This window comes from Myotis brandtii, unplaced genomic scaffold (assembly GCF_000412655.1).
Source record: "Myotis brandtii unplaced genomic scaffold, ASM41265v1 scaffold539, whole genome shotgun sequence".
NCBI lineage: Eukaryota > Metazoa > Chordata > Mammalia > Chiroptera > Vespertilionidae > Myotis > Myotis brandtii.
Window position 1 is genome coordinate 311242 of NW_005369984.1, and position 12243 is coordinate 323484.

Below are 12243 nucleotides of genomic sequence, written 5' to 3' on the forward strand. Positions count from 1 at the left end.
CTCTCCACCAGGGGGCGCTACTGGCCTGTGTCTGCGCGCAGACCTCACCAGCCCGCGTTCTCCTGGAACCGGCCCAGCAACCAGGCCACGTCCGACGTGGAGAACCCCAGGGACAGCTTGGCTTCTCTTTTTCAATGACTGCACAAGCTCCAGACTAAAAAACCCTCCTGGGAGAACCGTGCTAATTTGCATAAGCGAATACATTTGCATGTAAGTGCAGGTTGTTATTGGATGAAGATGTGTTTGAACTTAATCACGCATTGTGCACACGCGGCTCGCACCCCACCTCCTGCCACATTCTCTCCTCGCAGCCCCTGTGCCTGTGGCTGCCACAGCTCCTTCAGTGCTCCTCAGCTGTCCCTCCCAGCGCCCCTCCCCAGCCAGGCACTTTTCCCCCCGGGAAGCACACATTTCCCAGCCGGAGCAAAAAAACTTGGAAAAACGTTTTTTAAAAACCAAGCCTTCACTGTACATCTCCATGTGGAATGTCCCACTTTTTCTTTTCAACAGGTACCCGCACCTTCCAGGTTTTCCTTGAGAAAGCCTCAGCCCCTCTGCGCCCGCCGTCCTGCTCAGCCGGACTTCCAGGCTGCAACACCTGGCTCCTCCAGCCTTTCTTCTCACCCCTACTTTGTCCAGGGTTGTCCTTGAGTAGGAGGGTGAATACAAAGCCAAAACCCGCAGGCCCGAGGCCTTGCACTGAAGCGTTAGAGTGCTGGGGAGCTTGGAGAAACAGACTTCTAGCTGCTCAGGGGAGCAGGGGAGAGATCAGGGTGCACCTGGCGGAGATGGCATTTGGCTGGGCCTTGAAGATGGTTAGGATTTGGGAAAGTGGAAATGGAAGGACCCTGAGCTGCAAGAGGCAGGGCGGGTGCGGGATGGGGAGAGAGGAAGAGGGAGGAGGCTGATTTGAGGAGAGATCAATGGGGGGTTTTAACAAGGAACAGCTTTGTGCTGTTCTGGAGGCGGTAAGAGTGAAGATCTATTGAATGAGAACCTCCGGAGACCCATTCAATAGATGGGTGTGCAACGCCCACTTGAAGTGAGTGAGTTCAGGGAGGGGGTGCCCACCTGAGGTAAAGAGAGTTCAGGGGGAGTGGAAATGCATGCAAGGGCTCCCCACCATGTCCCAGTCCGACTGTACCCCCGGCTCCATCCTCAGCTGCAATTACAGACTCATCGTTTTGTTGCCTGCCCCATGGCTCAAAGGGCCAGGGTGGCATCTATTTACTGTCAAGCTCCTGGTACCTAGGGTTGTGCTGGGCCCTGAGCCGTGTTCTGCCCGAGGTCCGACCACAGCTGTGGCTTTGAAGAGCACCTGACTAGCCAAGGACAGCTCCTGGGAGGCAGGGACGGAGGTCCCTCTGTCTTCGGCAAGAGGAAGAGCGACATTAGGTGGCAGTGAATGGTTTTCACCCCCCTTGAGCCCAAGTGCAATGAGAGGCTGAGAAGAGCTGGACACCAGGGGAAACCCAAACCAGTGCCTCCTTTGAAGGGCCCCCCTCCAGCCCAGCAAGCGTCTCTGGTCAGGGTAGGGTTGTCCCTGGTTCAGACTTCCCCACACAACTCTCTTCCCCCACCAGAGGCGTGTTTTTGTCTTGGTGGTTTAGTAGTGAGGCTTTGGACCTGGATTGGAATGTGGGCTCATTCATTCATTCATTCATTCATTCATCTAGGACTCATCTGTATAATTTATGGGGGCTCCAAGCAAAATGAAAATGTGAAGCTCCTTGTTAAAAAATGACTGAGAATTCTGGGACAGTAATAGAGAGCATTAAATCACATTTGGGGCCCTTCACAGGTCACACACCCGTGAGACCGCCCTGCGCTGTGGTGGGCGAGACTGACAGGGGCCCTATTCTGGGGGTTTTACCTTTAAGTGGGGGGCGACAGCCAGCAAGCATACACTCACCCTGATAATGGTGCTTTATATGTATGAAGTCATTCACTAACTGAGGAGATAATTTCAGAAGTGATCAGTGTCAGGGAGAGATGAGGCAGAGTGTTGGGAGCGGGGTCTGGGTGGTGGAGGGGCTTGAGTGTGAGAGACCTGACTCCCCGAGGGGCAAGAGCGGCTTCCAGGCGAGGGGCAGCCAGTTTGGGGCGGGGTGTTTAATCGCTCTGCGCTTCAGTTCTTCATCTGGAAACGGGACTTCAGTGATGAATTAGCACTGCTGTTCGCTGCGTGCCGGGCGCTGTGCCACCTGCCTGACACACACTGGCTCACTCAGTCCTCACGTGGCTCTGAGGTAAGTACCACGACTGCCTCCATTTTACAGAGATGGAAACTGAGGCCCAGAGAGGATACGGACTTGCCAAGGTTGCCAGCCGGCAAATGGCAGATCCTGGGCTTGAGCCCCAGCTGGCCGGCTCCAGAGTCCACGCTGTTGCCCTCTTCGGCCTCCTTGAAGCGTTACGGTTGTGGACTGCATGCGTGATGAGTTTCTGTGTGAGTTGGAGTTTCCTGAGGGGCTGGAGGGTCCCCTCTGGTTTGCTTTATGTGGTCCCCAGCCCCCCTACCCCCATGTCTCCGTGGGTGGTTGGAGCAAAGTCTGGGCTCACTGGCTTGTGGGTCACCCAGTGCCATTCTGGGCACATTAATAGGCACTGGCCTAGGATGTGGCTTGGCCAGTGCCAGCCCCCAGGGAGTTGATGACCCTTTTAACACCCTTGTGCCAGCTGTCACTCATTCCCCACTGAGCACAGAATGCAGCCCCCTCCTGGCTCCTCGAAAATCCCACCGGGGCTCACCTGCGGAGCCCCTGGGAGGGGGACCGGGCTTTCTGGGGCTGTGACCCCTCTTATAGAAACAAGGCACCGTCAGCGTCAGGGGAGGAGAGGGAGGGAGAGAGCCGGCTTCAGTTTTCCCGTTATGATGGCCCCAGTAATTGAGATGCCGAATTGCACATGTACTCGTAAAACGCTTGAAAGTAAAAATGTCGTTTTGTGGTGCTGGTGTTAGTAATGCAAACATTTAAAAGGAATTAAATACTTAGCTGTATTGTAAGGCCTGATTGCCTGATTTTCTTCTTTCCGCTTATTCACCTGGAGGAGCTGATTGGCGGCTACACCCAGCTGTGTTACCATAAAACGTGGGCGGGGACCTGCATCCGAGCCACCCCCTTCAAGGTGGCTGCGGCCCTCCGTGGAGGAGAGCTCTTTTCAGGACGCACAGGGGTTTGAGGGGTGCTGGATGGCCTTGGGGCCTCCTGACATGCACCCTGTCATCTCCAGAGCCCCGGCCTTGTTGACATACCTTGTCATCTGCCCCTGGATCTGCCTCCCTCCCTTCACTCTGCTCTCTGGTCCATATACCCAGAGAGGCCACCCCTTCGGGCCCCTTCGCCTCACAGCACCAGTCGCTCTAACCCCAGGCCCTGGCTCAGGGTGGCCCCTCACTAAGAGAATTGGGAGAGAACATGAGGATAGAAAGCCAGGTCTCCTCACCCACTTGCTCCCACCCTCACCCCTGCTCCTATAAGCTTCTCATTTTTAGAGGCTGCGGGAGCAAGGCCAAGGGCAAACAGGAGCCGGCTTCTGGGTTTTGTTCTCAGATAAGCTGTCAGACTTCCTGTCCCTTTTCAGGGCAGCTGAGTAGGAAGGGAGCCGTTCTGAGCAATGGTGATGAGAAGGCCCGGCCCGCGGCTGCAGACAGCCTGCCTGGGGCGCTCAGCTTGGCATTGCCCAGAGCTGCTTCTCCCTCCCTTCCTCCCTCCCTCCCTCCCTCCCCCCCCTCTAAATCACCAGGCCTTCGTTTTAGATCTTTCCCTCATCTTGTGTTTTATGTGTTTGGCCACAGAGGATGCAGATTTAAATCAAGTCAGAGTTTAGATCATGTTGAAGAGCTGCTGCTGAGTGTTTTATGAGGCTGGGCTCAAAGGCTCCATGCAGCTGGCAAGAGCGATGGTGCTGCCCAGAGGCCCAGGGCTTCCTGACATGGCAGGATGGAGAAGCTGTATTAACATCCTGTTCTTTAGCTCCATCTTCAGTCGCACAGGGGACTCCAGGGCACGGAGGTGGGGCTGGGTGACTCTCCCAGGCGGCCTTGTACTGCCGTGAGGAGGTCAGGAGCAGGTTGCTGTCCACATCACCTGTCTTGAGGATGAGAGTTCCCGTGGGGCGGATAAGGAAGCAGGTCGGGGAGATGCTAGTAAATCTACTCAGGGCACACTCGCCATGAGGACATGGCGAGGGGAAGGGTCTGGATCAGAACTGCAGCTCTGGTGCTGCCAGGCCCCCGTGGTCCCCCACGCGCCCTCTGGCTCTTTATGTCTCTGTTTCTCCCTTCTTAAGTCCGGTATCGCTTCAACATGCGGGTTATGGAGTAAGAGGTCATGGCAGAGGCTGGATTCTCATCAAACCCACTTCCTCTTCGTAGGCACACAGTTAAGCTACATCTCAGCTTCTAGCTGGATTCTCATCAAACCCACTTCTTAGGCACACAGTTAAGCTACATCTTCGTAGGCACACAGTTAAGCTACATCTCAGCTTCTTGGCTTCTGGGAAAGGCTACACGACTGGTTCTTGCCCATGGAATGTTCTCCATGCTGTCTAACGTTTAGGCCTTGTGGGTGAGGATGGTGGTGTCACAGGATGGAAGGAGCCTGCGTCCCTGGATGACTGTGTGGTTCAGAGGCGCTCTGACAACTACATTGGATTGTAATGCTAAGCTACTGATATTTGGAGATGGTTTGTTATAAAGCTAGTCTACCCTAATACCTGTGTGTTCTTCAGTTCACACAAGAAGAGAGCTCCCCAGTCCGGGAGCCTCCTGGTATGGGAGGCTCTTAGGTGCTCCAGGCGAGGGGGAGCTGTAGGGGGGGAGGTTCTGAGGTCTTTTCTGTTCTCATGTTCTGGAGTTTCTCCATTTCCATCTTACTCTCTCTTGGTGCCCCTGTCCATCAACCTCCGTGGCCAACACAGACCACATCCCTGAACGGAATGCTGGAGTCCCCATTCCCATGCTTGGAAATCCATTCCTGGAACACCTGCCCTCTATCACCTTTCACACTTGCCTCCCTCTCAAGGCACAGCTCAACCACCACCTCCATGATCACCCCCTGTGGCTGCGAGCTCTCCCTGCCTCTGCTCTCCTGGTAGCGCTCCGCACAGCAGATGCCCCACACCCTACGGAGCACCCGTGGTATTTTCCTATGAGGGTCTTTACTCTCACTAAGTCTTAAGGTGTGTAAGGATGCCATCTTGATCCTCACACTTCCTTGTTTCCTACACAGGCCCTAGCACTATGCTGTATGTACCAGGCACTCAGAAAATATTTCCTGGATGGATAGATGGAAGAAAGGAAGGAAGGACAGATCACAGAACTCACAAATGAATGAGCTACTTGGCCAGATTTTTAAGTGCCTCCACCATCAGGCTCACTCTATTTTTCTACTCTTCATTTCTCCTACTCCCAGTCATAAAAACCCCATTCTGAATGGGTTGATCTGTCCACAGACTCATGAACATGCTGGACTTTTCCTTCACTCCACTCCCCAACCCCTATCCGTCCACCTTCAGGGTCCAGATGAAGTCTCGCCTCCTCCCACCGTTTCTGTGAAAACTCTGCTCTCAGCAGACGTATTCAACTTTAAACTTCAGGGTTGCTCCTCTGCCCCACACAGATCCACCTGTCCCGTGGGCACTGTCTGTGCAGTTTGTTGTCAGTTCATGTGTGTGATTCTTGCTTCCTCAACAAGAATACAAGCTCCCCAGGGCTGGCTCCTCCCCAGTGCTGAGCAGGACAGCAAGGAATAGCTGATGTTCTGTACAAGGACCCTGGCTGCTGGCTGCATATCTGGGCTTTGTCATCTGTAAGTAAACTCAGATTGCAGGTCGAATACATACATACCCCCATCTCTTTTTTCCATAACTGTCTGTTCTTCTCCCTCAGGCCAGATTTGCAAGAATTGGGTGGGCTCCTTCAGCTGCGTTGTTGAATCTGCAAAGCTTACCCAGGTTTCCAGACCGTGGTGACCCCTCTGAGTCCTGTAGCCAGCTTTGTCCCTTGCAACAAACTTCACTTTTGTTGGGGGCCTTTTCAGGAGGAGGTGGGAACTCGGGCTGGGCCTCGAGTGAGTTATAGAGGAGGAAGAAGGCCAGACGTGAAGGGCAGTGTGGGGTAAAGGAGTAGCCAAGAGAGGGGGCATCGTGTGGGCAGGATGAGGAGCCAGCTCCAGAGCGTGGTTGCAGCTCAGCTAGTGACGGGCTGGCCAGCCCGGAAAGACCTAGATTCCAGCTGAGCCTTCCCACCGCGTCCTCGTCCTCGGGCGAGTCCCGCACACCCAGGCTGCCAATGGCGGGATCGGAAGCTACGCCAGGAAGCTTTGGAGTTGGTTGATATGGGACCAGGTTCTCAAGTAGCGAAGTGGCTCAGAAAAAGCAGCATTCAGGGCTCCCCTTTGAAATTAGCAAATATTTGGTTTCCGCTGCCTCCCTTTGCCACCCAGCAGGCTTTGACTGAGCGCTGCCGCCACGGGCACAGAGCATGCCAATTCATGTGTCATTACCTCAGCCAAACATAAGAAGGGAAGTTAACTTGCTTTGAAATTCATATAATGTATCACAAAATTGAACAAAAGTTTTTTGTTAGACAGGCTACTCTTTCCTCCTAATAGTATGGGTTTTGGAAAGTTGATGGCAATTAGCCACGAGAATCCAGAAATTATTTAGTTTTGCATTGTATAAGGTTCACAGGAAAGCCTTGTAGATGCATGCAAATCTTTTATTACCATTTCCCACCGGGGCCCGAGGGATTGCTGGAAATCGGTGAACTGTTCTTGCTGAATACTCTAGTCACCCATAAATTGGAGCCAGCGTAGTGTGATGATCAGAATAAATAAACAGGAAGGGTAATAAGGCACACCAAATAATCACTGATGACCTCAGCAATTTTATTAACAAATTTATTTCCCTAATTGGGTGACGCATCTCCGTGCTCGACTCCAGGGCATTGTAATAGCTTGCACACCGCCGAAGAGGAATTAATTAGAGCCGGCTGCTCTTTGTTCCGCATTCATACTCGTCCCCCCACCGGTCTTGTAAACATTGCGCCTGGTTTCCTCGGTCCCCCAGGCTCCTCACTTCTGACCCACCCCCCCAATAAATAAACAGAAAGCTGAGCGAGTAGCTTAACATCCGAGGCTCCTCCGCATGCACATCCCACCTCCCTGGCAGCTGCACTTCACTGTCAGGTTCTGGCAGAATGGCTGCTCCCAGTAGGTACAGTGGGGCCTTGACTTACGAGTTTAATTTGTTCCGTGACGGAGCTCATAACTCAAATTACTCGTATGTCAAATCAAAAAGTGAACGAGTGAGACACGTGATGCTGGGCTGATGTGGCGTTCACTGTGACATTCGCTGCGCCAACTAGCGGTGGGGTATCTGAAGCTGGCTCGTAACCCGAATTTTAGCTCGCAACTCAAAGCAAAAAATCGGCTGAGAGACGGCTCGTATCTTGAAAAACTTGTTAGTCAGGACACTCGTAAGTCAAGGCCGCACTGTACTTGGAAGTCCGGGAAGAGACCTTCCCCCACAGGCAGAAACGGAGCACCGGGTGTTGGTTTGCCAGCGCTGCTGGGATGGTCCTGTCCATGCAGAACCTGGGCCTGCAGCTGGTGAGATGGCAGATCTGTCCCACTCATCCTGCCCCCCTGCAGGGCCTCTTAGGAAGGTAGGAGGCGTTCCTCACCTCACCCTGCCCTTGGCACAGGCCGCCCATGAAGCAGACCCATGACCGGGAGCCCCCTCTTCAATGAGGACTTGCCTCACAGCCGGCCAGGACTGCAGCGTGACAAGAAAGCATGTTCCATGCAAACACTGCAGAGTCTCACTGTGATGCCGCCTCTACCTCATGCGCCATCTCACCCGGACCATCCAGTCTGATGACCAGTGTTAGCACAGACGCCAGGCGTGTGAGTTATCTCTGAGCTGCCTTCTTCAGCGGCTCTTCACTCAGCCTGCCGTGGGAGCGATGGCTCCTGAATGTAGCTATGTTATTACAGAGACATCTAAGGCGTGTCTAGACCAGTGATGGCGAACCTTTTGAGCTCGGCGTGTCAGCATTTTGAAAAACCCTAACTTAACTCTGGTGCTGTGTCACATATAGAAATTGTTGATATTTGCAACCATAGTAAAACAAAGACTTATATTTTTGATATTTATTTTGTATATTTAAATGCCGTTTAACAAAGAAAAATCAACCAAAAAAATGAGTTCGCGTGTCACCTCTGACACACGTGTCATAGGTTCACCATCACTGGTCTAGACTATCCTCGCTACCAATAGGTCTCTTTGGATACTGTGCTCCAGAACTGGGGGGCCACCACGTCTCACTGTCCCTCCTGGATGTCCCGCAGGATCTGGATGAGGTTTTCCAGGCCGAAAATGTAGCCCGGGTCTGGTCCGTCATAGGTGCTGCGCTCATTCCAGGAGCCCTTGTATGTCGTGTGAGCGAAGTCGATCATCCGGATGTCAACTTTGGGGAGGCCTCCGGGGCAGCTGCCGGGCGTGGGCTGCAAAGCCTCCTCCTGCGGGTGCGGGCTGCCCGGGGCTCTTTCCGGCGGCTCCTGCCCGTCGTAGATGACCAGGAGGGAGCTGGAGTAGAAGCGGTAGGAACTCTGGCTCCTGATGACCGAGAGGAGGGCCTGCAGCTGGCGCTGGATGGGCCCCAGCAGCTCTGTCCGGAGGCGGGTCCCGTCGTGCAGGAACTGATAGAGGGCTTGTCTGAACCCGTCCACCGAGAGTTTCCTTCCATAGTACTTGTCTTTGCAGAGAAAGTGCTTCTTATCAGTTTGATAAACCTTATGTCAAGAAAAAGAAAGAGAAAACGCGAAAATTACAAACAAAAACTTGCACCTGCCCAGCTCAGCGTCACATGCTGACATGACATAAACAGTCCTGGGGCGGGGTGGGGGGCAGGGCAGGGACGCTGAGACGCACAGAACGGCAGCTTCCTCTGCGCCCTTCAGCTTTACATCTGCACTGCTTCCCGCACAGGCTCTAACGGGACCCAGGGCCAGAGACCCTTCACCCTAAGAGGCGACCCCCCCCCCCCACGAGGAAAAGGGCTGGATCTCCTTTCGTGCAAATTTCCAGTGTCAACCCCAAACCATGACTTAAACCCGGGCTTCGGGCCCTCCTCAGACATTAGCAAACCCAAGCGAGGAAGCTTTCGTAGGAATCTGAAGTCACAGCCAATGGCCTTGGAAAGCCAACTAGATTGCATTTCCCCCACGAAGTTTATGAAGTCCTTTCTCTGGGGATTCTAAGGAAACAATAATGGCTCTCGGGTAGAGGGGGGTGAATATTTTGAAGATAAGAGACGGGCCAGATCAGGGGTAGATGGAGTTTGGGGGTGTCCGTGCAGCTGAGGGGAGCCTGGGTATCAGAGGGGGGGCCCAGCAGCTCTGTGGGGCTGTGGCTCCGCACCCTGGCACCAGCTTCTCTCCCGCCCCGTCATGTCTGGGCCACCAGATGGGAGCAGGGAAGAGGCACTGATGGGGGACAGTGGCAGACGGCACAGGCGGCAGCAGAGGCTGACCTGAGGCCAGAGCGGCCTGGCCAGAGGATGGCTTGGCTGCTTGGCACACCTGGGAAGGGCTGCGCGTACCTGGCCAACACAGTGTCTCAGGCCTTTCCTGCCTTCAGATTACATGATACGTTTACAGAAAACCAGTGTTGAAAAGTGTCAGAAAGACAGGATAGACTTGGTGTTGCCTTTGGAGGGTTGGGGACCGGCTGCTAAATCAGCCGTCAGCCATACATGCCAGGCACCACCTTCCAGACACATCCAATCCGTCTCAGAGGGTCCAGAGAGATTCCGTTTACACCCCAGCTCGGCACACTGCTGCTCCTGGGGACTGTGTTCCGAGCCTGCTGTGCAACCAATTTACAGACTCGGCTTCCGCTTCAAGGGCGGCGGTTTCAATTAAGGAGCGCTGCGACGTTCCCGTCACCTCGTGTCTGCTTGTGCTTTGAGTGGATAAATTGTAAGAGCAAACCAATGGAGAACGTTTATTTCCTCCTGTCCGCGGCCTCTGCATGAGCCACACCAGAGCAGCACAAATAAAGTGCAGGGTCTGGGGCAATAAAAAGTAACCATTCCTTCGCCCGGGCTTAGGTTGTAACCTTCCCATTTTGTTAACCAGAACAAGTAGCAAGAAGCAGAAAAAGTGGTGTAAGAAGAGAGAAAGTCCAAAAAAAACTCAGAGAGCCCTAACTGGTTTGGCTCAGTGGATAGAGCGTCGGCCTACGGACTCAAGGGTCCCAGGTTCGATTCCGGTCAAGGGTATGTACCTTGGTTGCGGGCACAGCCCCAGTGGGGGGCGTGCAGGAGGCAGCTGATCAATGATTCTCTCTCATCATTGATGTTTCTCTCTCCCTCTCCCTCTCTGAAATCAATAAAAATATATTTAAAAAAACAAAAACACAACTTGGAGACAGACTGCCTTACGGGAAGTATCCGGGAAGGAGGAGTTCAGCTTTATCGTTCAGAGAACGCGGAATGGACAGAGAACTCTTCCTCCCGTCTTCCCAGCCGCTGCACGCACACGGTCCTCAAAGCTCTGCTCTCCACGCGGGCAGGACCGCGTGGCCACTGTGGCCGCAGCTGCCCAAGACTGTTGGCACCACTGTCCTGAGAGGCGCTCTTTAAAAGACGCAGCGCATCAGACAGGATGTGTTTCCCGGGGGAAGAGGGGCGCCTCTGATGCTCCCCAAAGCCCGGTGCCTGGGCGGGTGGCATCGCGCCCCCCTGGAATGCCCTGGGCGGGCGGCATTGCGCCCCCCTGGAACGCAGGGCCACCCACCTGCATGCCGCAGATGCGCACGCCCAGGCAGGCCGAGGTGCTCTGCGCGCACTTGGTCATGTGGCGGGCCTTCTTCTCGGCGGACGCGTCGTCCCCGTGCTGCCGGGTCCCCATCTTCAGGTCCAGCACGCAGGGGTGCTTGTACTGGGACACGACGTTTTCCAGCAGCAGGAACCCTGGTCACGCTGGTTAAGGAAGGTCCTGAGGCCGAGGCCGCCCACGGAGGCAGGCGGCGCCTGGGGAGGGGCTTTCTCTCGGGGCGGCCGGGCGCACTAGGGAGAGACGCAGGTCGCTTCGAGGGCTCGGTCTGCGTTCACAAGCCCACTCTCGGGAGCTAGTGAGCAGGCGCGCTTCTCCCTTTTCGCTCTGAGGTTGGAGTTTAAACGCAGGCCCTAAACCCGGGCAGGCCTTGCCCAATTTAGTTTATGGCAGGAAATCATAGGCTAAAACCCCTAGTCACCGAATGGGCCGTCCCTGTGGGGAGAGGAGTTGCAGGAATATTAACTTAGTGGAGGCATCATCCTGCCGAGATTCTCAGGGGTTAGGGCTGCAGATGTGTCTTAGCGAATCCGGTGACACCAGCGCCCGAGTGCAGGGAGGAGCCCGGGGGACGGGGCGCTTCGAGCCCAAGTTTGCTCACGGAGGACAGGGCAGCCTGAGGTGGGGGGATGCCTCCCCTAAGGTCCACCGTGGCCTTCCCTCAGGGGGAGCCTCCCTCCCTCCCTCCCCATCAGCTCGTGGGGAGAATTCGGGGTAGGAGGAGGGTGCGGTGCAGGGGACCTACCCAGCCCTCTGAGGCCCCGCCATCCCCGCCCAGCGTGGCAGTCGCCATTCCCACCTGCCCACAGAGCCCCCAGCGCTGGGGCAGACACAGCGGTGGCCACCAGGGCACTAGGCTCTGCTGAACTCCCAGTCTGGCTCTCACATCATCTCTGATTTGTTTTTGGGAAAGAACTGTTTTTTTCTAGGTCCCAGGTTTGAGGGCTCCTGCCTCCCTCCCCACTCCCTCTTTCATAGGTGCACCTTCCTGCCCTGGGGACTCCGTGGCAGGGGGGCTGGCAAGGATATGGTGCTGCTTGTTCTGTGGGTACTCGGTGCAGAGGCGGGTCAGGTGGGCCTGGTGGCAGTGCAGACCCCACGGGTTCAAGCTCCCCCTCGTGGCCTGGTTCCCGTTAGCATCTTCCACCAGGAAGGCGACGTGGGTGCTGAGGTGGAACTCGGACCTCAGGAGGGCAGCGGCCGGGCTGCAGCGGAGGGAGCACAGGACAGTCAGGGCCGGGCCCGAGGATGGAGAGGGGCCCTCCCCTGTGACTGCGGGGCCCTCCTGGGCTGGACTCCGACCCCGACGGCCCCTGATTCCTCTCCAGGACACCGCGGGCCTCGGATGCCCTTCTGCCCAACCGCCCGGCACCGGGGCTGGCCAACTGCAGCCTCC

At 55.3% G+C, this 12243-nt stretch overlaps 1 protein-coding gene across 1 annotated transcript in view; it reads right to left on the reverse strand.

Annotated features, from left to right (window-relative positions):
* Window positions 1–7428: 7428 nt before the first annotated feature.
* Window positions 7429–12243, reverse strand: part of IP6K3 (inositol hexakisphosphate kinase 3) — a 21543-nt gene continuing 16728 nt past the window's right edge. The window contains exons 4-7 of the mRNA XM_014549220.1: window positions 11877–12118; window positions 10809–10984; window positions 8269–8801; window positions 7429–8026 (exon numbers count right to left, since the gene is read on the reverse strand). Coding sequence (XP_014404706.1) covers window positions 8331–8801; window positions 10809–10984; window positions 11877–12118 — 889 coding nt within the window. The 3' untranslated portion in view covers window positions 7429–8026; window positions 8269–8330. The remainder of the gene's footprint in view (window positions 8027–8268; window positions 8802–10808; window positions 10985–11876; window positions 12119–12243) is intronic.